Below are 25,334 nucleotides of genomic sequence, written 5' to 3'. Positions count from 1 at the left end.
AAAATCTGACAACTGTTCTCGATTTTCGTTTCCCAATTGTTCAATTATTCGAGTGTTGGCTTTGTTTCGATACTATTTCAATGACTTGCTTAAACTTTTTTTGATTCTCAATTTTTCTATTTTCTAGTCAAGTTCGCTATTATCTCAAAAAGTGTTCAAAATATCTCAAATTTGAATAATCTTCTCAAAGGGAAACCGTAATATTTCTTTAAAGGCTCATCTCTGAAATTGTAAATTCGCTACGAGACCATTGCACTCTTCCCGTTCACAACTGCGCCTTTAAAGAAAAACTACGGTTCCTCTCGAAGCGAATTTTTGAGGAATTCCCTAAAATTGCAATTCCATCTCCGACTTATTATGAAAAATCTGATAAAAAAAGGACAATAAGCTCAAAATGATATTTTAAGTGCAGAAATGTTCTTCTTTGCAAAAACAAACAAAATTTCATCGAAAATTATAAATATTTTTTGCTGAAAGCTTTCGCTGTATCCATCTCTATTTCTGTTACGTGTCGTTCTGTGATTATGTCTTTACCCTCTCACCAGTTTAATTTTGTCAAAAATTATCTGTTTCAGTAGTCGTGAAAGGCCGAAAGAACAGTTCATAAGTGTGCGTTACCCAGTTCCACCAGCTGCCAATACGTAAGTTTTCAATGGCAAATTTTTTAAAAAACCTGCTTAATTCTTTACAGATAATATCACCATGTTCGAATTTGGCAGCTTGTCGAGCCAGCACACGACATTGTTCGACTCGGGTCTCTCGTCGGCACTCTCAAATTCGACTAACAACAGGTGAGGAAGAGAAAAAGAGAGTTCGAAGGTCCCTTGCCGAACAATAATATTTTCAGTATAACCTCCGGGTCGCCGCCAACCGCTTTCAGCAGCAACTACATCGAACGACCAGGGTTATTGTTCCAGGTAAGCCTAAGTTCAGATATTCCACCTCCTCCTGTACCGTGTGACCTCTTACATTCGTCTGCTTCTGAATTCAGTGAACCATGAAATATTTGAGAATGAAATTCATATACATTTCGTGCATTTGCAGCTTTTGGCTTTTCCACTTGTCTTCTGAATTTGAAATTGTTCAAAATGCAAATTTGTAGAATCTCATTTAGAAATTTCCACCTAGTCTTATTTCTTTCTATTAAAGAACTATTAATTATTTCACCAATGTATCCCATTCTTTCCCTATGTCTCCTAATGGCCAGTTGTTGTTATTGTTATTGTTGGTGGGTCCCCCAGTTCTTCGCTTTGTCCCTTGGCACGTGCAATCGCACCACATTATGCGTCAATCGGAATCATGTGGCACCACATGGGTGGACGACGTCTTCGGCGGCAACTCCGATTTGTTACACACAACCTACTATCCCACGGCATTGAAGAACAAAGGGAAAACCGATGACAAATTGAAATCTTTCATCTCAACACCAGCTGAGGGGCGACAATGAGGGAAAGAAAAAAGACAATGGATTTTTAGGCGATGATAGAATCCGCCGAAACTACTGTCAGTTGATAAATGTGCGAATAAGAGACAGTCAGGCGCTGGGTGCTTCGGTTTGGAGGTTTCTTGAGAAAGATACTGAAGTAACAACGGCAAATTCTTCATCCAATATGTTTCAAATTTCGAATGATGGCTAAGCTACCGTAATTTACTCAGAGATCATAAAACCATCAGCATCTTCAATCCATCGTTGGAGAAGTAATTCCGTTTGGCGCCCCTACCAGTTATTGCACTAAATATGCATACAAATAACATCCACATATACATTTAGACACTTATACCAGAGCGGATAATAAGTACACCACCACCACTACCGGTGTTGTGGCGACGCCTCCAATTTCCGACAAATCGTTGAAGCGTACAGAGTTTTGTTCAGGATTCCTTGTTCGCCTTTTTGCCCTGCTTTTACTCTCAAGTTCCCTCAACAGTCTGCTACCCTGAGTTTTTCCCCGCGCGACTCTTCCACTTTGATCCTATTCCAAACTGAAACCTTCACAAACATTCTAGAGGGCATATACGTGCACGCCGAAACGGTGTGAAGAAAAAAGCGTGTCAATATTTATCGACCTAACTCTCTTGATCTATGTCACTCTTTTTTGGCGCCGAGAAGCGCGCCCTGCGCTCACCTCCCACAATCCCAGAAGAGTTTGTCTGGAGCGTCTCGGTGGCAACTGCCATGTAACGCGCAAACAAACTGTCGAATGGCATCGGCCGCGCAAAAGCGGAGGAGCATCGGAAGTCCCCGAGGATTAGATTCAATCGGAAGATCAAACCAGAAGAACACAAAATAACAATCATTTGGAAGTCCGAAAAATGTGTTCCGATTTCTAAGCTTTGCTCTGCACACACATGATCTTCTTCAGATGTTCTTTGCAGTCTTTGAAAACAGCCAGAAACATCTGATTTCTTTTTTTTATGATTTTCTAACGATCTCAGTAGATCTAGAGGGAGCTCATCCAATTGCTACATCGTAGAGAACATACAGTATTTTCTTTAATACAAGCTCGTCAAAACGTAAATTTTGAGATCATATATCTCGATTCCTGCGAAGGATATCAAAAAGCTATCAACTGATAAAGCATTGCTGATATTATGATGAATAATTTATCAGTTCACAGACAGATTTCTGATATATCTCAAAGCAACCAAGATAATTAAGCTCAAAGTTTAAAGTTAGTGGACCTCAGGCCCCGGCACTGAAAATTTCGCGACCGAAATATCAGTAGGTAAAATTCCAAAAATATCAGTAGGTCCAAATCACATAAGGGTCCCCTTACCTTAAAAAAATTTCCCTCAAAAACTTTTTTGCTCGCTTCGCTCGCACTTTGTTTATTGCACAATATCAGTAGGCCCTTGTAAATATCAGCAGGTCTTTACCAATCGTGCCAGAGCCTGAGTGGACCTTTTTATGGCAGGTTTTACAGTAATCAAGGTCTTCATAGAAATGGTGCTGGTTGCTAATCTTTGCTCTAGAGTCTAGACCGTCTAAGTAGCCTCCGTATTATTCTGTCAAACAACTAGAGATCTTCCGATCACTGGAACATTCTGACTAGATTCACACGCTGTGAATCACAGCGGTTACTGTAGAATATTAATTCCCAACAATGGGAATTTCTGCAGTTCACCGAGGTTATATTTGAGATGCTCAAAGTCTACCGGAGCATGTTCCCAATGATCAGTGAATTGCCATTGGCTACACAATCAATAAACGGTCATTGTTGGCAATCTTTGTCTGTCAAAGTCTCTCTACATCTGTTTTTTTTTCGGGAAGAGCACAAAACTTTTGTCGTGAGTGCTTTTTGCCATTGCGACTCTCCCGTTTCTCTGCTTCTGTGCTCGTTTTCCGGACGCACAGTCTCTTCCGCGCGGAAGGCATGGATAGAGAGACTGGTCAGGGAACGAAACGAGCACATTTTTGCATTTTTCACATGTGCACTTTTTTCTTTGACAACTGCTTACTTCTTTTCCCCAATTTCTTAAATATTTTTTTAATTCGAAAAGACCCCCCTCTCACTAGTGTTGTTTCTTCCTTTTCCTCTTGTTTTTCTTTTCAGCCTTTCACTTTCACGTCGTACGTTCTTCTCCCAAACACATAAACACACACACAAAAGGTTAGCGAGTAAAGAGTACTGTAGAGACACCTGCCAACCCCAGGTCTGGTCAGTCAGCTGACGACGTTGACAATCGTCGTTGTTGGGTCTGGTTGTTTGTGTTGAAACTTCCGATTGAGAAAAAAAATCGAAAAAGTGAAAGTCGAGAATTTCTGCGCATTTCAAGGTTAGTCTGAGGGTCATCTTCTTCTCGTCTGTTGGCAGCAATTGAAAGTGATTCGCTTCAAGAATTTAAGGAATGACAGTTTGAGAAATATAGTGCTAGAATCCAGATTACTGTAACCATGAATTCTGAAACTTGCCAACGGTCCCTTGAAAAAAGTGATTATTTTAGAACCCAAATGATCTGAACTCAAAATTGACTCGATCCAGGATCCCTGTCACCTCAGCTTCCTGATCCACGATCTTCCATGATTTTTTGAGTCTCGTCTATCAGCCTCTGACATTAGATTCACGTAGACAGTCGTCTGTGCTCTCTTCGACTCTGATAATATTTCGTTTCCTCTTCCCCGGCAGATCATACGACCAGCTGTTCTGTGCGATAGGCATGTGTTAGTATGAGCTTCTCCTTCTTTTTCCTATGCTCATCACCATGTCCTCACCCATGGGTCCCGGGCTTCCCAAGAAACGAGAGGAATCCTTCGGATCTTCAGTCTCGCTCACACTATCTGGCTCCGAGGGAATAGCAGTGGCGGCGGGCGCCTGTGGCATTTCTCCTATTTTCTGTTTTTTCACTCTCACTCTCTCTCTCTCTCTCACGCGCCTCGTGTAATTACCACACTGTATCAACTCAAGAGAGAAAAGTGAGCGACGGCGAGGGCGCCCGTCACGTCGGTTGATGCCGCCCATGTGTTTTGCGAGAATCTGTATCTCTGCCGTCTCTTTGTCTACCGTATTCTTAAACTTCTTCAGGTGGCAATGTCGGTGATGACTGTGGGATAGAAAGGGAGTACAGAGATAGAAAGAAGACAACAAAAAGCATCTGTGTGTGTTGGTTGTGTATGTTTGACTTTGACTTGAAAGTTTTCTCAATCTCTCAATCTCTTCGTCTCATACACTATTTCTCTTTTCCCATCCATTTTTTTGTTCAATTCGACTCCTCCCGCGTGAGAGTGAGAGAATCAGAAGACAGGCAGAAGAAGGACCCGCCCTCCCACTTCCTACCAATTCTCCCTTTTCTTGGGGTCTTCCAACCAGATGTCGTGTCCTCTTCACCTCTGAACCCAAAGAAAGTAAAGGTATACTGTACTGCTTTTTTTGTACAGTAACCTTTCTAAACTTTCAATTCTTTTCTGAACCAACCATTCTGAAATCACACCACAATGTCGTTAGACAACTATCACCTATCATTTCTCAAGGTGGGTTTTCAGTTTCATTGAAACATTTAAAAAAATAGTATTCAAAGAAATCAAATTTGAACATGCATATAATACGAGGAAAAACCAACTAGTAAAACAATGTACAGAGGCAATAGAATTTACAGCGGTTCCATTTAGAATTAGTAGATCGAATTGGCTGACATTTGTGATGATGTGTCTGTCTCGTCCCATACTTTCTCCTTTTTTCCTTGTGAGTCAGTCTGATTCCGTTGTGGTGGCAATACCCCGACGATGCCTTTTGACGACGATGATGATGATGATGGCACATCGGGGCTGAAAAGCAACACAAAAAAATGAAGAAAGACCCCGGGAGACCGGTTTTCCTGGCCGTGAACGGTCGATGCGCGCGCAATCGTCAGGCATCACCATCTTTGCGCAATCGAAAGTGAAAGAGAAAGCAGATGAAAGTTTTTGATTGGGTTTTCACCTCTCTCTATGGCGCTGGCGCCAGCAACAGAAGGTACATCGAGAATCGTCGTCGTCGTTTCCGAATCATTTTGAAAAGAAGGAGAAGAAAGTGACAGTATTGAAAGAGAACCTGTTCACTGAAATGAACCCATCAAGATTCCACATCGAGAGTGACGAATTGAACGGGTTGTTGAAGAAGTAGTTTAACTTGAATTGATGAGAAGATAAGAAGAGCCTCAAATCTGAATCAACACAACAACTTTGTTCCATCACTTTTGACAAGAAGACGATCGCCGAGAGGATGCCCGTGTGACTTGAAAAAGAAAACAAAAACACGACAACGCGAGAAGGAAGAAGAAGAAAATGGATTGATTGATGTCTATAACAATATTGATCGATCTCTATCTTTTCTTTCTGAAATCGAATGAAAGTCAACAAAACGAAGAACTGGAAGTGTTTGATTGGGCTGTAATGAGGGGAAAAGGTGAAATCCGATGCTTCTCCCCTCTCTGTGTCCCGTGAATTGGTCTGGTGTCATTGGGTGCTCGATTTCAACGAATTCCATAACCAAGTAGTTGCTTTTTCGGATCTCTCTATTTTTAGTTTTCCTTTCCCTGCAGTGGCAAAGTCAACCTCTTTTCAATATTGTTTATTTTTTTGTATTTGCCAAAAAAGCAAAGGCAAGAAAAAGAAGGGAAAGTGATTGTGAGTAACACTGAAAAGAGTCTGAAAAGAGAGAATATGGATAGGAAAAGAACAACAAGACAACAAAACAACTCAACAATAGTGGTTGTTTGACGATAGAGGAGCGCCTGAAAGAATTCTGGAAAAATGAAACTCTAAAGAAAAGAGACTCTTCCACCTTCTTCCACAGTCAGTAGGTCTCAATCTTAATCTTCGTGGGATCCTTCTTGACTTTTGGAGAAGGATCTTCTTCTTCTTTTCCACCCCCTCCCTATCGGTTTCTATCTTTCTCCTCAGTGCTCCTCATTTCGCGCATTTCTTCTCCCCCTACTGCCAATTGTTTCAAGTTGTTTGAACAGTGCCCCAATCGTTCCTTCTCTTTCTCGGAACTCGTTGCTCCCGTTCCTACGCATCATCGTCTGACGTCAAAAAGGTTACTTTGTTATCAGAGACTTTGGTTTTTTGAAATCGTTCAAATCAACTAAAATTTCGCGCCGCAAAAAGAAAAGTGGTCTTATCACAGTCTCCTTTTGCTTTTCAACTCTTATCAACAAAAACGGATTGACCGTGTATGTCTCTTTGTTCTCGAAAGTAAAAAGGCAGCTGATTACATTATCACCAAATAGTGCCTTTTCCATCTTCGTCTCTCTCGATCAGTTCTTTTTCTCTGTCTGTCACATGAGAAAAAATTGGCATGAAGGTATGAAATGAGAATCAAAACGATCAAAAAACCATGAAATGAAACCTGATAGAATCTGTCTGGCCGGTCGGTCTGACTACTAACAATAACGCGGGACCTCCTCCAGTCGAAAAATTTGTAAATTCTTTCTTTCCCAGTGCTCATCCAGTACTTTGAAGACGAGGAGCCCTAGAGCAGCGGCTCAGGCGTTTGGAGTCAGCTGTTGGTCGGAACCAGAAGGTGCTCTCTCGATTTTCCGAGGAAAGACTCTTTTGCTTCTTCTGTTTCTTCTTTTTTCCCCCAAACAACGAACTAGAACTTGTCCAATAAATTGTACATAGTACTAATGAACATATTTTAGAATTAAAAAATAGATCTGTAAATACCGTAAACACTCTAGTAGAAGGGCATACTTGCTCTTTGAGCCAAATTTTCTCGGATCCTGTCAAAGATATAAAAATGCATTCAACTGATAAGTTGTTCAACACTATATCAGAACTGTTTTTTTCAGTTGACACAGTTTTGATATCTTTCACGGGAACCGAGATAAATTAGCTCAAATATGACAGTGTGATAGCGCCTCTATTACTGGTTTTACGGTAGATTTACAATTTCGATCTGGACGAGTTGGAAAATGCCTTGGAAAATGCCATCGTGACTTTTAATTTCCCAGAATTGACCACCAGAATTAGGACCCCTAATAGCCTTATTCCAGACATTGCTCTTTTGCTTCACTCTCCTGGTAATCTGATCCTCACGTTCTAGTGGTACTAGAATACAGCTCTTTTGCTTTCCTCCGATAGTCAGCGCCCCCCTTTTTCATCCTAAAACAACAAAAACATGCTCTGCTGTTCAAAGTGTGTGTTGTTTTTCCTTTCATTTCACTACTTCCCAGTGTCATTCTTTTCATCTGTAAATACCAAAACAAAACGATGAAACTAACGAACACCTCTCATTGTGTTCGCTCACTCCCTTTTCGGTTACTTGCGATGTAATCGTCGTCTGCTTTCGTTTTATGAGCTTCCAGAATCTTAGAGAAACTGAGTTGTCGAAAAAGTACATCGTAAAATCTCAGCTGTGAAGTCAGTGTATCGTAAAGTGTTTGTAAGACGAAGAGACGCAGAGTTCAAAATAGCAACATTTGCTTCTTCTGTGTCCCCCACTTTCCTCTTCCGCTGGGTCCATATTAATCAGGAATAATGGGCTCGGCGAGCTCTCAACTTGCTCCGAAAGTCACTTTTCTCTGATAATTGAGGCTCTCTTGTCGTGTCAGCTGGTTTTCCATGCTCTGCTTCTTTTGTTACAGTGATGATAAGAACAGAAAAAAGTTGCCGTTTTTATCAATGTAGACGAAAAGAAAAACGAAAAGTCACTTTTTAAAAGTGAATTCTTCTGAATTTTTCCTGCTTCTTTTCTCTTTCCAAATTTTAGTTCGTTTCATCAGAAATGACATAAAAATCTCAAAAAGAAATTGAAGCCTCTTATTTTGGTGTCCTAATTCAGTTTCACATATTTCAGAGTCTCTACAGCACCGAGAACGGTGTTGGCCTCAACAGTAACATCAACGGATTCGGGCTGAACTCGTCTTCGCCAGAATCATCGCCAACTACAGCTTCTTCAACTCTCGAGTCGCTTCTGGAGCCGTTCGGCTTACACAACAGTCAAGCTGACTTCGCAAACGCGCTGGCTCACCTGACCGGACAGTCTGTCAAACAGATGGATAGGTGAGTATACCAGTTTTTTAAAATTGTCAATTAATTATCCAACTGATTCATTGCCCCGGAAGTCAGGTTCTTGTGTAAAAATCGAAAGTGTAATCTTCAAAAACGTAAAAAAGAGAATCATGCCCTCTAACAGTTCAAATGTACTTTTCTTCTTTTCTTTGCAGGCAACAATCAGCAACTACTCAGAGGCCTACATCGTTTGCCGCCGCCAGTTCTCTCTTCGGAAATTCTGAATACGGGAATCCACTTGGAGCTCCTGGAACACCAATCGGTATGTCTTTTTTTGTTTTTGTCTGTCTCTTGTTTCCTTCTCTCCATTTCTTCTTCTGAGATGCGCCGATTGAAGAGGTTTTTATTATTTTCTCGTATTCAGAATCTAACCCTTCTTTCTCCCGAAAAAAGATAGAGTTATCCTCCAATTCACATCCAATTTTTCAAAAACTCTTCTTCTTCTTATTTCTACTTCTCGAACATATTTTTCTCCTAACCACCCTCTAGGGCCGACAGTCGTCGTATGACGCAGTTTAATAATTCGACAAACGAATTTTGTGTTGGGATTTTCTTTTTCGGACCAAAGCAAGCGGATTACTTTTGACATCACTTCCTAACTGCTGCTCATTCAACTTCTTCTCCTGTCCTGGTTTTCATATCGTAGAAGGCAGGTGGCCGATTGTTCCATCGGAGAGTGATTTATTTTTGCTTCTGTGTTGATTGGTCCGAAATTCAGACTCCGAGTTTTATTTACCTCCATATGTCTGGCTTATTTCATCTTCTGGTTATTCGTTTTAGTATTCAGTCCCAGAAACTGAAAATTTTGTGGGCGGAAAATCAGTAGGTAAAAAATCAAATTAAGATCCTTATGTCCTCTTTTCAATTATTCAAATCACAAGGGGGACCACTTTACAATTCGCTCTTCTTTCAATATATCACGAGGTGCCCACCAAAATCAGGAGGTGTTTACCAATAGTTTCTGGGCCTGGATTCAAGATATACTTTGAATTTGTTAGCTCGACCCGGACACCTAATTTGAATATCCTCCGAAATCCATTAACTTCCATATCCTTTCTCAAATTCATCCCTAATCCTTGTGCCCTTGTCATGCCCTTCTTCGATATGTCGTATCCTTCTGAACTTTTAGTACAAGACTCAGCACATACGCTACTACTACTTCTTTCTTCTTCTTTTTTCGCATTGTTCACTTCGGGACCCTATTAGCTCTAAATATGCATAAGATACGCATTCATGTCGAAGTATCTTCTTGGAGTCATGAGAGAGAAAGTTCAACACAATATTTTTGGAGTTGGAGTTTTGGAGGAGTTAATACTGAACTTTTGCTCTCTCTCTATTTCTAGAGTAACGAAACTTTTGAGGAGGTTTCTCTGTGCGGCAACATCCCAATTTGTTATGTATATTTTTATTAATGGTGTCACTTGTTGCCCCCCCCCCCCCTTTTTCTTCTTATGATGTCTTGGGGACCCCAACTGAGCACGCGTTCATAAACAAGTAGAAGATGCCGAAGACGTTAGAGGATCAGGAAGAGGAAAACGAAAAAAGTTTTGACTTCTTTTTTTTGGTGTTCCCATCCGTCATAAACAAAATTTATAGAAAGAAGAAGGAACCTTCATTTTTTGTTGGGTTGACTTTTGCCTTTTCTCGTTCTTTTTTTCTTAAAAAGTAACCATACTACGTCTTCCTCTCATTCATTTCGTATTGCTATCTAGTTAGATGGTATCAACAGATGATCACACGTTAGAGAAGAAGTCTTCCAATTTCCGTTTGTACCACTATGCTCCGCCCCCTTCTCCCGTTTCCATTTCTCTACACATTCCGCGCCCTTTGTATCTCTATCCTTGATGCTCTCGACTTCTAAAAACAAATAGTTATTCCTTCTTCTTTTTCTTTGTGTCCCACCGGAAAGAACGAAGCAAATCGAATTTAGTGAAGGAGGAGCACTGCCCATCGTCTTCATTTGTTCGCATTCCAACCAATCCTTTTTTTTAAGTATCATGTGTTTCTATTCCCAATATTCTAAATTCATTTTAAAGTCTTCCAGGCTCCCAACATCAAATGTCGATCGGACACAATCTGATTGGCAACTCGTCGCCATTCTCAACACCACAGCACACACCGTTGGCCACTCCGAATGGAGCAGTTCCACCGCCAAAAAATCCAAAACTCTACAAAACCGAGTTGTGTCGCTCGTGGATGGACCATGGACGATGCAACTATGGAGAACGATGCCAGTATGCCCATGGTGAAGTAGAGAAAAGACCAGTTCCCCGTCATCCAAAGTACAAGACAGAGGCATGCCAATCGTTTCATCAGAGTGGATATTGCCCATATGGACCAAGATGTCATTTCATTCATAAGTGAGTTTTGGAACCAAACTGAGTATCCAGACCTGATTGATATATTTCAGTGAACCACCAAGCCAGTACACGACCCCGATTTCCACTCCAGTATCTCAACCGAATACACCATCCCTCTATGCTTCACAGTATCACAATGTGAACATGAAGCAAAGTCAACATCAGACACAGAGCACTGGAGGTGTACCCAACAACGTTCTCCAACGAGTTTATTCGTTGCCAAACGGAGGGTACGGGAGTGCTGGGGAATCGCCCCCGTGTAGTTCGAACGATTCCGGCAGTGAATCGCCGAACGGTAGCTTCTCGCCTGGTCTGGATCTTGACGATAATGGTGAGTAGTTTTTCTGAAGGTTTCAATTTGAAGGCTAGCTCTTTTCCAGGTCCATTCTCTGCTGGATTCCTATCCGCATCACCACACAAGTCGCAGAAGACGGCTGCTGTGCCACGCGTTCAGACGAATCGATTCTTGTCGTACGATCAGTCGAATATGTAAGATAGCTTAACTCGATTTTTCTATTCTATTCTATGGGGTTTCAGAAGTGACAATCAATTCAGTAGCCTGCTGAATAATCTTTGTCAGTGGAACATCGAAGACTCCTTAACAGACACCTTTCCAGGTAATTTTATTGCAAAAAAAGTTTCAAAATTCAAAAATAATAAAAATATCTCCAGGACTCTTGACATCGAAATGGTCTACGACTGCTGCTGACCAGTCTGCTCCAGCAACCACGCCGTCGGTGACTACTCCGAGTCGTTTGCCAGTTTTCGCACAACTCAGCAATCCACAATAAGAGTGTGGCTTGCCCAAAAAACTTCAGAGAGAACCGTCCATTTTCAGGGATTTCTAGAAAGGTTCTATTCAAATTTTTTCTTCTAATCAATCTTTCCCCGTAATATCTTCAAGATTCATATATACTATTAATAATCTTTTCTTGTTATGTTTTCAATTTTCTATGTATAGTCTCTAGTGCACTCCCCGCCCCTTTTTTTCCTTTTTCCCAGTCTAAATGTATTCATGCCGCTAGTTGACACCCTTCCCCTTATTTAATCTTTCAACCCGATGTCCTTCTTTTTCCAACCCAATCAAAATCTCTTGATTTCTTTCATTTATTCTCATTTGACGACCCATTGTATCTATGTAATTTATGCGCTCTTTCGAACCAGTGCCTTTTTACAAAAAACTAAACAAAATTGTACAATAAGCAACTCCAAACCGAGTAGATCTAACTTATTTGATTTGTGAAATCTGCATGCTTTTTTCTTCATGTACTTGTACATCCTACCATCATCCCAATCAATCATCGCTAGCGTTTTGTGTCGTACAGTCCAACTTCTCTTCTTCTAATTTATTCATTCGCATTCTTTTTCCCCAACATTCTTTCTTCTATTCAACACATCTTTCACACTTTGTCAACTAGCTGTATACATTTTCGCTGATTTTTCCCGTTTCCTTAACTATAAGATTCAACTAATATTTTTATCTTATAACCTAATACCCCCTAATTTTCAAAATTTACTCTGCTTTTTCACCCATTCGCATTTTCCCCCGCTAGAATTCAAATTCATTTTGTACACCCCCCAACCATAGTTCCATTGTCGAGTAGATGTTCCTTTTTGACTTTCTGTGCCTCAGTACCATCACCCACTTCCTCCATTTATTTCTTGTCTTTATCATGAGAAAACCCGGTTTCTGCTGCCCTTTCCCCCTTTTTTCTGCACACTGTTTTCTTTTCTTTCATATTTTCTTGAATTTGTCTTTTTGTGTCCAACCACTTCTCCAATGTTCGCATAACTTTAAAATAAAGTTTATACGTCAATCTGAAGCAGGCATACGACCACCTAAAAATACATTGTCTAGAATTTTTTTTTTGGGTTCAGAGACAAGATTTCAAATCTTTTCACACAGAAAAATAGGATAAAACAATACAAAAAGATGAATTGAGAAATTATCCGTTAGTCAAAACATCAACTGTAGAATATGACAATAAAATTAATTTTCACCTAATTCCGAGACAATTCTTTCTGAAGTTGTCTTTTTTTGTTAAGATTAGGTGGTTCCGTTTACAAAAAGATGGTTGGTGACCGTGGGTCCCAGAACGAAAACTACCATAACACACAACATATATTTTTATTTTCCAGATTATTTTCTCGATTTTCACTGATTTTCCAGATTTTTTTCTAATTTTTCTTCAAACGAATAGACCCACTTAAAGTGAAACAATTTCGGAAGATGGACGAAGAAAATGAACCCGGAGAATAAAATAACTTTTTCAGAGACAACTTTGAGCCCAATTACCGTATTTCCTCTAATAGAACCCCACCTCTAATAGAAGCCAACCCCCCGACGTGCTCAAAATCATAGAAGCTCGTGCAGTTCAGTTCATGCTGTTGGTACAGCGCTGCTCGCCTACTCGGTTATGGCAGGCATTTTCTTCTTTTTCAAAAAATTTCTATAAATTTCAGTTTTTGCTAATTTCCTTAGAAGGAGGTTGAAAAATAGAAGCCCATGGTCTTCAATTAGAGGTACCCCGATTCATGTAAAAGATACCCCGATTCATGTAAAAGAGATAAAACATTTGTCTACTGATAATCTGTTTATCATAATATCATCAACATTTTAACAGTTGACAAAATTTTGATATCTTTCACAGGAATCGAGATAATTGAGCCGACGATTGAGTAGGCTTTTATTTGAGGAAATACGGTAATTTTCCCATATCCTAAGCCAAGGGTTTTCGAAAGCTTTCTTCTTTTCATATTAAGGTCATTCTGTTTTCAGTCTAGTATTAGTTTTTTAAACTGAAACTAGCCTGCTCATAGGCAAAAACGCTGTTAATTTGACCAATTTTTAGAAAATAGCCAGCTTTGATGTCGATGGTATGGTAGATTGAGCTGGGCGAAACTGAAAAATTATCAGGTCTACTAAACAAAAACAACACTTCGATTCCGTAGTTGACAACTTGTTTGAACAAATTTATTCAAATCAAATACAAAGTTAGTATACCATTTTGCTGCTTGAACATTTTTTTAATTTGGCACGGAAATGATTTCATACGGGTGTCGCCGCCAAATTCTGGTCTAAGGTTGCGCAGATTCCGGATAAGACCGATCTAAAGCAGACAAAATCCCGACAAACTTATGACAAGATCCTGACCTAGTAGTGCTTCAACTTTCTATTTCCGACCGAGACTATGGCCCGCTATACAGCCATTTTTGGGCAAGTTCCGACCAGAACGTGACCAATATCCGTCCAAAAGCCGAAGCCCTTCTTAACTTCTGACCAGAAGCTACAGATCAACAGCCGAGATAACTATAAATTAAGCAGTTACATCTATATCTTGTTTATCAGTACTCGCTGATGATTTTTTTTTTCTAAAATTGCACGCAACGAAAATTCGAAAATCTACAATCAAAGAGACTCCACTGGACTATTAACTTCCTTTATTAGTATTTCTGTCACTCAATTCGAACCCGAGAAGACCAAAAAGTACCGGTTTGTAGTGATATTTTTGCGAATGACATCACTATTCTTAATTTTTCAACTTTTCGTCAATGGTTTGAAGACAAAATGATTTCATCCTATCGTCTTCTGTGCCAGTTGTTTGATCTTGACGTCAACAATGAATGGAGCGTCACAACTAGAAAAAGTAGGTGGAAACATTGAAAGACGAAGAAGAATAATATGATATAGAATACCAGCAGCAGCCATTTCTGATTCGTATCGTTAATCAATTTGCATGCTGATAACAGTTTTATTACTTCTTCTTTTGATTCCGATATGGGTCGTTGGTGTGGCTACTGTAACTTATCATGCGTAAGTGATTAGATATCACCTCCCCATTCAATTATTCCTCTTCTTCAGAGATATTTCTACAGATTTCTATAAGAAGTTTATTAAAACTGTATATATGGAAGAGATGAATTATTTTGAGGTGGAACAGACTAAGAAGACTAGACGGTATATCATTCGATCTAATGGTCCAATAGAGTTCGAGAAGTACAAATACTACTGGAATGATACTCTTTTGGAATCGAAACGTTCCTTGAATCTCTGTGAATATAGAATCAGTTGGATGATTGATTCTAAAGAACTTGATGAGGTTAGCTTCCTGAATTTTCACAGAATGTCCTGTAATTATTTTGATTCCCAGACATACAACGCAGACGGTGTTAAAATGAAATCTCTGTTCTATTATTGCCATTTCGCACAATCATGTATGGGCCTGGAGTGTAGGATTGATAGTAGGCTTTTGGTTCCACCCATGTGAGTATTTCCTTAAATCTATCTGCAATTAACTTCCGAATGTTTCAGATTCCTCACAGTCTTCGTAACTATTTTTTGGTTATTCAAGAGAATGCTCTGGAGAGATATGAAACGAACGGAAAGAATCCAAAGGGAAAATCGAACTGCTGAAAATCCAGCTACAATTGAACGAATAGAGTTAGAAGCTCCACCTTGCTATAATTCTGTGTTTTCTAAAGTACCACCTTCTTATGAATCTGTAACGTTAGGAAAAGTTACATAATCAGTGTCATCTGTTTTATAGGATAAGAAGTGTTTTCATTTTTGCTTTAGATCAGCAACTTATTGAATGTGTTGTTACGGGTTTCGATGTGCAACTCAAGGGAAATAAAGCCACAATTCAGAAAATATTGAAATACCGTATACGGGGGCTAGAAATTATGAGAATCAATATTTTATTTATTCATCACTGTGCTCCTTTGCATCCAATTTTCCTTGAAATTTTGTACTGGTGATTCTTAAAATCTCAGTATTATAACCAGAAGTTTTTCGAGAATCGAACATTTTCCGAAATTCTAGAATACTTCAGAAATTCCAGAATGCGAAATACCGTAGAACCTGTATTAGAAGGGCCCCTTTAATAGAAGGCCCCCGCGAGAGGGGTTTGGAAAAATAGAAGGGCCCCCGTAATAGAAGGGCCCCCTGTAAAGAAAGACTCCCTTCAAAATAGTCATGAAATTAAAAATTTTCCGTACGTTTTCAGTGAAATATATTTCGGGAATTCTAAAATTTAATATAAATCTGTTGAAAAACAACATTTTGCTCAAAAACTTGATTAATTTTGGTGAAATTGACAGATTTTCATGACTTTTGAACAAAAATTCGTTGAATTTTTCGATGAAAATTTCCGGGAAAAATGACCGGAAAATAGAAGGGCTCCCTCTAATTGAAGGGCTCCTGTAATAGAAGAGCCCTCCAGAGGTGCTTTGGAACAATAGAAGGGCCGGCCCTTTTAATACAGGTTTTACGGTAATTGATGTATTTTTGTACTAGTTATGAACATCAGATATGAAATGAAATGTTTTTGTGCAGGAGATACAATGATTGTTTTTGTGCAGGAGATACAACTGACTGAAGGTTCGATAAAAATGTGAATCTTGAGTTTAAAAAAATCAGTTAGTTAGGGGTCCCTGAACTCTTTTATTCCGGATTTCAAAAAAAGCCTTATGCTTGTGGTACTGAAGAGTTTAGCAATCACCTGCACAAAATTCCAGAGAAATTGGATGAAAACGAATAAAAAAAAGTAACTCTCGCTACTTCGCGTCAATTCTACGCATCGAGACCAAAAACTGTGTTCTGTTCTGACGAATGAATGTTGTTGTTTTCAATTTCCTTCCATTAATTTATGACTTCAATAAAGAAAAAATAAGACAACCTTGGGTTTCTGAAAATTAACTGGAAATGAATTCAGATGGACGAATTTTTTATGATAGTTCTCTTCCTGTTTGAAAATATTCCCTGTAGACGACGTTAACAAAATAAACAGGGCTGTGTAATAGTATCCTTGACCGAATAATCATACTCGAAAAACCAAGGCCCGGTCCGGCCGGGTTTCCCGCATTTGAAAAAAAAATCATTTTTTCTAAATGAGACTATGTTCTTGGTTAGTTTATTATCTGAAACGTAGTACTGAAAAACCGGGCCGTGCCTTAAAAATTCAGAACTTTTCAATCCCAAATGCTTGTTGAGATACATCTTATACTCTCTTTCAATTGTTGCAAACTATTTTTATCGTTTTCTGTCAATTCCGTCATTCCTTTGATGTTTTGCGTGGAAGGTTTTCTCTGAGTTTCTGGGTTGACGTAATCATAGAGCAGAGGCAATGTGGCGAATTCAGAAGAGAAGGCGAGGTGCCAGTATCTAAGGCAACACTCACACATTCTGCTTCTTTTCTCAAAGCAGAGAAAGAAGAAGAAAGCAAAGCTTTCAGTTCTCCTTTGAATTCACATGTTGATTTCTTACTTGATATCAGTATTTCTACTTGTTCAATACGTCGAAACTTCTAATGATGTATCCACTATTTTTAATGCTTTCTCGTAAGTTTTATTGATTGAATGTGTCTGAGTTACAGTTTTTTTTTTCTAGTTTTCCTATGGATTAGAGTGCGAGTACACATGAATGAAAACATAATTTTTCGAATTTTAGTACGTTTCGGAAAACTTAATTCATGTCTCATAGCCTTAATCTGTACGGTTTAGTGGTATCTGTCAAACGGGATTCTTGAAGAAGTATCATTTAAGTCATCTCTTTTCAGACCCGGAGACGAGTTTTACGATCGTTTCGTCAATATAGTTTTCGATAAATACTCTGGCTTCTTTGATATTGGGGAGAACGATGAAGGATTACTGTATACTGTTCACCCGGAGAAGCCTATAGAATTCGAAAAGCAAAAGTATTATTGGTCAAAAACTCACGAGGATGTGAAAGATGAGACTCATTTCTGTGGGTACTATTTCACTACTGTAGATTCACCGGAATTTCATAAAGTGAGATAGTGTTTTCATTTTTTTAATGCGATTTTCAAATATTAATTTCAGACCCGTTTCTCAAATGGAACCAAGGCAAATGTTCTTTTTTTCACATGCGGATTTCCATATTCATGTAAAGGCATCCATTGTGTTATTGAATTCCGTTTTTTCTTAATCCTTCTGTAAGTTTGGTACAAAATAGAAAGTCCCCCAAAAACCCCTCATTTTTCAGATGTTGTGCAGGTATGATGGTGGTTATATTCCTGATTCGAAAATGTGTTATAAGAGAAATGGAGCAAATGGAAAAGTTGAGGAATGGTCCAAGACTTCCTCAATTCATGCATCCTCCTGGTCCTCGATTCATGCCTCCGTTGACACCGTCAAGCCCACCTTCAGAGCCTCCTCCACCGTCTTACAATGTTATCTTTTCAAATTCCCCGCCATCGTATGAGTCCGTAGTTCGGGACAAAGTGACCTACACTCTCCCATCATACTCATCCACAGTCTCTCAATAATTTTGATATCCTTCCAACAAAAATGCTTGTCATATCTCCAATAAAGTCACCTGACACTCAAACATTTCCCCCCTAACAAGATTTTTTTCGACATTTTATCTCAGTTTCCATAGCAACGCTTACACCTGCTCAAATGTACTCTTTTTCTAGGCGCCCAAATGTGGGAAAATTGAAAAAAAATGTGTTGCTTGGGTGATAACATTTGGTGCAGAAGATAAACAAAAAATGTTTGTGTGGGTGCTCGTGTTCATCCAATTGTTGTTCAATAACCTATAAATTAACTTGTTTCCTATACTTAGTATAAATCAAAGATCAGATTTTATCACTTTTGTAGAATGCAAATTCTTGGCATTTCTTACAAAAATTGAAATGATAGATCTTAAAGAGCAAGTAAAAACTGAGCACTCTTTAAAGAAAATGTAAATCTCCATAGAGAACGAGAGATACAGGTTGGCACATAATTACTCGGACTAAGCTTGTACTAGTATAACATTTGAATAAAGCGTTGTATTTTTCTCAAATTTGGAGTGCGGAAATTCGAATAATTAATCAGTAAACTGGCAAAGTTTCAAGTTATTTAATCAACGTTGAGCTGAGTTTTTTTTAGTTTTTTTTTCTAGACTTGAGGAATCGTTTTGAAAGTTTCAGTTGCTTTGAATCAAATGTAAATCTATATTTCTAATCATCTCAGAAAAAAATCATGAAGAAATTTATTTTTTCTTTTAATTAGGAAAATGGGGATCTCAAAGTTTCCGACACCTTCCGAAAATGCTAATCAAAATCATGCAACCATTGGAATGTCTTGTCTTCTTGGTTGATTCCTCCATGAATTTGACTCGACAATCATACTCACTGGAGCTGATTGCGAAGGAAAAAGTGACCTTTTCAAAAGACTGAATCGATCATTAAACATTATCATAACGAGCCTGAAATCAAAGTTTCCATAATTATAGGACATGGTGAGTCCGTCTCACCCATCGATGACGTGTATAGTTTGCCAGACGAATGTGGCACAAATGAAGAACCAAAACCGGTGTTGAATGAGACCGCTGAAAGTAACAAAATAAATTTCATTAGGAGTGTTTCCGAAATACATCATAATGGATGTGAAAAAGTTGTCGATGAAGAAGAGAACATCTTGTAGTACAGTTTGTAAGAACAATTTAATATTTCTTTTTATGTTCCTGTTGTTCTCCGAGTCTTTGTGAGAATTTGGTTTCTATAAGATAATCTGGAAGTGAAAATTTCTTCCCTGAAAGTGAACTACCCAATAGAACATAATAATTTTGGCAAAGGTGAACAAGTTGGCTGCCAAAGCGACTCAAACATTATCCCAACTACAGTAACCAGCCCTATCCCAGATACTCCGATGGAAGTGAACATGAGGAGGTCCGAAGAGAATGTGATGTAATTCCCACTGGCTGAAATGTTATTTTCATCTTACTAGAAGCTTCGATTTCTCACTGGTTCTCTGATATGTTTCATAACCAACATTGACACATCGGTGACCGTATAAAAGGACTTGCACAAAAATTGTTGCATAGAATCCACAGAAAAAGTTGTACCAAATCGGAAAATAGATGGCAGTGAATCGATTCATCGAAATATAAATACTTTGAAACTCATTGAAAAGGTAAAAGTTGAGACTGACGCATATCAAAAATGACTCCAGCCATTTGGGAAAAACGGAAAAGCCTCTGAAAATGTATCTGGTGTATTTGAAATCAATTTAGCTGATTATTTACAACAATGCGCCTGGAATATAAACCAAGACAAAACCAGTTATCATCACTAGAATGTTGTTAGCAGCTCGGATGGCACAGATAAGGTTGAACGACGTTCTTTGCTGACTCTCTCTTGTATATATGTACAAAATGGATCCGCTCAGTAATATACCAAGAACAGCATCCTAGAAAATGATGGAAGTCAATTTTGTGTTTTAATGATACTTACGATTGTCATCATAAATGCTGCTAAAGAATTAGGCCAAGTTCTAAAATCGGGAGGTGGTTCAGAAGAATTCATTCTGCTCGCAAAGACTAAACTTCGACAGAATTCGTGTGACAGAGTCTGTTGAAACAACTAACATCTCAGCAACTTAATTTCATGTCTTGTATCTTGAAAGTTCAAATTGATTGCATGTTTACGACAGCTACAGATTTTCAAGCATTTCGAATAACTTGATGTAAAGACAGGCAGCAGAAAAGAAAATCTCTAGCCTAATCTGGTAATATTTGCCAATAAAATTATCGGAGGCATGATTATGAGGGAATAAATCTAAAAAAAGGTGGCCGGAAAAGTTCAAACATTCAAGGGTGTGACTATTTGACTTCTGAATTTTAATCTGCTGATCAAACAAAACTAATAATTTCAGAATTATTCCAAGAAGACCATTTTGTTCATTTGGTCTCAGCCACTGCTCACATCGCTCCCGCCAAACATGAAACTTTTTAGAACACATTACCCCATATGATAAGTGAATAGGTTGTCTATAAAAAATAGCGCATCTTGAAGAATTGTCTGAGAGAAAAGTCTCATATTTTTTCTCACAAGTTTCCATTTCTCCACATCGTTCCTACAGTCTGCGTTCTGAAAAAGAGACATTTGTTAACTATGGCATCTCACTATCACAGTAATAATAGTTCTCTTGACACATCACAAAAATATCGAAATTAAGTCAACAAAAACTACCGTATACCAAAAATTCAAAACAATCTTACCAAATAAAAAAAAGTCAAAAAAAAGTGTTTTGCCCTCTAATGTTTTGCCCTCTAATGTTTTGCCCTCTAATGTTTTGCCCTCTAATGTTCTGCCCTCTAATGTTTTGCCCTCTAATGTTTTGCCCTCTAATGTTTTGCCCTCTAATGTTTTGCCCTCTAATGTTCCAGACAACCAACAAACCTACTGATTTTTCCCTCGAATATACCCTTCTGTTACATCATAGAAGCAAGATTGTAGGTTTGTCTGAAGTTTCAAGAAAACTCAATTACGAATACGTTGCGGATTGATTTTGAATCTTAGGCTACACAAAATGTGTTTCGATTCAAACATTGGTTACTGGGAAAATAACTGGGTTTCACAAGATGTTACAAGCTGCGAATATTTTTGTAGTCAGCAAGTTTTGAAGCTTGCTAGTTGGAGAGATCACAAGTATTTGAAAAAATTGAATTGTTTCGAAAATCTAACCAAAAACTCCCATTCGAAGAATACCAGGAACCACAAAGTCCGATTTCAAAATTTAGCAATACAAATGCCCCTTTTCAGGTGTCAACCCGCGGAGAGCAAAAGAGGTGATTCCCCTTTAATACAATTCAGATTCTTCTGACTCGGTACTCGTTTGCCCCAAAACTAGGCTGACACAGACCTAGCCGCAGTGATTTCCTTTTACAAATCTAAAAATATTCCAAGAGCTCCAAATTTCTAGTTTCCGTCACATCACACACATTCGCTCTTTTTTAAATGTGAGCCTAGTATCAATGTCTACACAAACTCCACCTGTAGTTTTCTAATCAGTAACGTAACCAGCGGTCCGATAACATTGTAGACACACCTACTCTGAAACAAAAGTATTGGTCAACAATCGAATTAGAGAATTATGTCCGCCTCCAACCACGTGGTTTTTGGTATAAAAACCTGTTCTTCTTAAACTGATCTTGGGTTTTCAGTGTTTCAATGTCTTCCACTCATCGGGCACTTATTTTTGATGATTTCAAAGGACCACTAGAGGTTCGACAACTTCCTATACCAGAACCCCAAGACGATGAGATTCTCGTTAAAATAAATTATTCTGGAATCTGCCATTCGGATCTTCATGCTTGGAATGGCGATTTTGACTACGCGACAATTCATCCATTGATCGGAGGTCATGAAGGAGCAGGAGTAGTTGTCAAAACTGGTACGAAAGTGAAGGATTGGAACGTTGGAGACCCAGCAGGGGTTAAGGTTTAGTTTAAGTAAGTATTTTTTGTGCTACATTCCTTTTCTATAGCTTATCAACTCGAATTGTTTCAATTGTGAATATTGCAAACGGGAAATGAACCACTATGCGATCAAATTAGTAACAATGGATTTGATCGTCATGGAACATTTCAAGAATATGTTACTGCTCGAGCCATGGATGCCATTAGAATACCAAAGGATTTGAATTTGGCAGCAGCTGCTCCGGTTCTTTGTGGAGGAGTTACCGCATATAAGGCGCTGAAAGAAACAAATGTGAAGCCAGGACAAATTGTGGCGATTACTGGAGCTGGGGGAGGGCTGGGATCGTTTGGAATTCAATATGCAGGAGCCATGGGAATGCGAGTTATTGCAATTGATCACAGTGAGAAGAAGGATCATTGCATGAATCTTGGAGCCGAGTGGTTTGTAGATGCATTCAACACTGAAAATTTATCAGATCACATAAAGAATATTACGAACGGAGGACCCCACGGAATTATTAATTTTGCTGCGGCGAAGAAACCAATGGAGCAAGCATTCGAATATATCAGAAAAAGAGGAACCATTGTTTTAGTTGGATTTCCAAAAGATTCAAAGGTGATAATCAAACAATTTGATTCTGAAAAACTATTTTTTTTGTTTCAGATTATGTTCGATACAACTCCATTGATATTCAATGCAATTACTGTCAAAGGTTCAATTATTGGATCTCGTTTGGATACCGAAGAAGCATTGGAATTTGTGGCCCGTGGAGCTGTGAAAGTTCCATTGGAAATGGTCAAACTAGAAGACGTCTCAAAGGTCTACAGGAAGATGGAAGACGGAAAAATCAATTCTCGTGTTGTTGTTGATTTCTCATTGTGAAAGTTTCGATCTTTATCAAATTATCATCTAGATATTTTTAAACGTTTCTTCTTTATTGTGATAAAGTCTTTATAATACATTTATTCAATCTCTTTTAGTAGGTCAAGTATATAAAACCGCGTTTTTAAAAGCAAAGGGTGTGGATATTTACAATTGAGCAACAAATGGATGTGTGGGATAAAGCTTCAAATGATTTTTTACATGGAGAAATCGACGACGGCACGAGATGTGATCTTTCCATCGATCATTCTTTGGTATACAGCTGGAACATCCTCGAGTTTGACAAGTTCCAATGGTACCTTCACGATTCCACGAGTCACGAACTCCATGGCTTCATCGACGTCAAGACGAGATCCGACAATCGATCCCTTGATGGTAATAGCATTGAAAATGAATGGGGTGGTGTCGAAAGTGACCTGGAAATCGGATGATAATACATTTATCAAGAGAATTCTAAATTCTCACCTTTGAGTCCTTTGGAAGTCCGACGAACACAACTGTTCCACGCTTTCTAACATATTCAACAGCTTGCTCCATTGGCTTTCTGGCAACGGCAAAGTTGATAACTCCATGTGGTCCTCCTTCGGTGAGTTTTGTGATGTGAGAAACAATATCTGGAGTGTCGAAGGCATCAACGAACCACTCAGCTCCGAGATTTTTGCAATGAGCTTCCTTGCTGGAGTGATCCATAGCCACTACTCTCATTCCCATAGCATTCGCATATTGGATGGCAAGAGATCCAAGACCTCCTCCAGCTCCAGTGAGTACAATGATTTGTCCCGGCTTTACGTTCGACTCCTTGAGAGCCTTGTAGACTGTAACTCCGGCGCAGAGGATTGGAGCAGCGGCGGCGAGGTTGGTCTCCTTGTTGATCTTGGCAGCATCGACTCCACGGATTGTGAGGTATTCTTGGAAGGTTCCGGAACGGTCGAATCCGTAGTTTTGGATGTGGTGGCAGAGCGGCTCGTGTCCCTTCTTACAGAATTCACAGTTAAGGCAGTTGAAGTTCATGAGCTGGAAAATTAAGAATTCAGGGAAGCTTTGAGATAAAAAATATTACCTTGACTCCAGCCTTATCTCCAAGTTGCCATCCAGTGACATTCTTTCCAATTTGAACAACGCTTCCAGCTCCTTCGTGTCCTCCAACCAATGGGCAAACACTCATTCCCTTCAAGTCTCCGAGCCAAACGTGAAGATCAGAGTGGCAGATTCCAGAGTATTCAATTTTGACGAGGATCTCATCGTCGGCTGGAGATGGAACTGGAACCTGTCTCACTTCGAGTGGTCCATTCCAGGTGTCGAAAACAAGAGCACGTTGGGTGGTTGGGATCTCGACAGTCATGTTGAGGTAACTGCTTTCAAATGTGGGAATCCGAAGCTGTGAATTTCAGTTGATCCGGACATCCCTTTTATACTACACGTGTTGCCAATGCGGGTAGGCGGAGCTTCCCAGCAGATTCCCGGGTGCGTGCACTATTTGAACACGTGCTTACTGTGTAAAGGCGCGAAGAACGATCAAAAGAAGACACCTCCCATGAAATGCGCACTATCTCTTTCTTATCAACTCTTTGTGACAGCGGCAAACACGTGTGGATTGGTCAAGAATACGGGGTTGAACCCCATGGACCCAAGGTGGAAAACACGCTGATGGTTGGAGGTGGGGCTGGAGATAATTGGTTGTAATCTGAAATAGTGGAGTTTAGTTTAGAATATTTGAGAGAGTTTAGAGGAAATGCAAGATTTTCGGTTCCTATATCCTGATGATCAGGTATATTTCTACTTCCAACTCTGTCGTCAACACTTTTTGGTCTCCTTTTTTCCTACCAAGTGTTTTCTGGAGTTCAAAATGTGCTGGAATCTCGAGGAAACATTTGTATTTGGAATCGTAAAACCTGTAATAGAAGAGACCACACACCACCAAGTTTTAGCCCAATTATCTCAATTCCAATGCAAGATATCAAATATGTTTCCGCTGATAAATTGTTTATCATAATATCACGAATGTTTTGTCAGTTAACCTCATTGTGATATCTTTCCTAGGATTGACCAGCTTAATTTTTTGATTTAAAAGAGTAGGGAAAAGCAATCGTGACTTTAATTTTTTTTAAATAGTTTACCAGGATTAAGATCTCCAATAATTTTCCAGACATTCCTCTCTTGCTACACTCCTGGTAATGTGATCAAACTTATTTTTTTCAATCTTTAGAAACTATCTATTCAAACATTTTCTTTTTTTTCTCGTTAAATAACGCTGATTCAGAAATAAATTACCGCATTGGAGTGTTTTTTTTTGGGTTTTATAACACTTGAAACACCGAATTTTTTAAACTTTCAACTTTTTAGAAAATTATCCAAGATTTTAATCATCTTCGGTGTAAAAAGACGGATCAA

The 25,334-nt window shown here is 39.0% G+C and overlaps 6 protein-coding genes across 6 annotated transcripts; 4 read left to right on the top strand and 2 right to left on the bottom strand.

The window, feature by feature from the left end:
• Positions 1–702: 702 nt before the first annotated feature.
• CBG27056 lies at positions 703–1,001 on the top strand (the record flags this gene model as incomplete). Its single annotated transcript, XM_045237509.1, has 2 exons — positions 703–791; positions 848–1,001. The coding sequence occupies 2 exons, from the start codon at positions 703–705 to the stop codon at positions 999–1,001; spliced, it is 243 nt and encodes an 80-aa protein (XP_045100607.1).
• A 3,932-nt stretch (positions 1,002–4,933) lies between these two features.
• CBG23235 lies at positions 4,934–11,645 on the top strand (the record flags this gene model as incomplete). Its single annotated transcript, XM_002636500.2, has 8 exons — positions 4,934–4,969; positions 8,280–8,485; positions 8,650–8,756; positions 10,539–10,854; positions 10,905–11,185; positions 11,235–11,343; positions 11,392–11,471; positions 11,527–11,645. 8 exons carry the CDS (start codon positions 4,934–4,936, stop codon positions 11,643–11,645), a joined length of 1,254 nt encoding a protein of 417 aa, XP_002636546.2.
• Positions 11,646–14,422: 2,777 nt separating this feature from the next.
• On the top strand, positions 14,423–18,140 carry CBG23236 (the record flags this gene model as incomplete). Its single annotated transcript, XM_002636501.1, has 7 exons — positions 14,423–14,501; positions 14,731–14,954; positions 15,006–15,118; positions 15,167–15,295; positions 17,412–17,643; positions 17,695–17,807; positions 17,858–18,140. The coding sequence occupies 7 exons, from the start codon at positions 14,423–14,425 to the stop codon at positions 18,138–18,140; spliced, it is 1,173 nt and encodes a 390-aa protein (XP_002636547.1).
• A 781-nt stretch (positions 18,141–18,921) lies between these two features.
• CBG23237 lies at positions 18,922–20,700 on the bottom strand (the record flags this gene model as incomplete). The annotated part of the gene is made up of 5 exons (XM_045237508.1): positions 18,922–19,066; positions 19,115–19,359; positions 19,585–19,837; positions 19,886–20,049; positions 20,605–20,700. The coding sequence occupies 5 exons, from the start codon at positions 20,698–20,700 to the stop codon at positions 18,922–18,924; spliced, it is 903 nt and encodes a 300-aa protein (XP_045097806.1).
• A 1,112-nt stretch (positions 20,701–21,812) lies between these two features.
• CBG23238 lies at positions 21,813–22,943 on the top strand (the record flags this gene model as incomplete). The annotated part of the gene is made up of 3 exons (XM_002636503.1): positions 21,813–22,035; positions 22,234–22,676; positions 22,725–22,943. The coding sequence occupies 3 exons, from the start codon at positions 21,813–21,815 to the stop codon at positions 22,941–22,943; spliced, it is 885 nt and encodes a 294-aa protein (XP_002636549.1).
• Positions 22,944–23,140: 197 nt separating this feature from the next.
• On the bottom strand, positions 23,141–24,285 carry Cbr-sodh-1 (the record flags this gene model as incomplete). Its single annotated transcript, XM_002636504.1, has 3 exons — positions 23,141–23,359; positions 23,409–23,957; positions 24,004–24,285. 3 exons carry the CDS (start codon positions 24,283–24,285, stop codon positions 23,141–23,143), a joined length of 1,050 nt encoding a protein of 349 aa, XP_002636550.1.
• Between the last annotated feature and the right edge of the window lie 1,049 nt (positions 24,286–25,334).

This window comes from Caenorhabditis briggsae, assembly GCF_000004555.2.
Source record: "Caenorhabditis briggsae complete genome, chrV, whole genome shotgun sequence".
Lineage (NCBI taxonomy): Eukaryota > Metazoa > Nematoda > Chromadorea > Rhabditida > Rhabditidae > Caenorhabditis > Caenorhabditis briggsae.
This window is presented reverse-complemented; position numbering and strand designations above follow the sequence as displayed.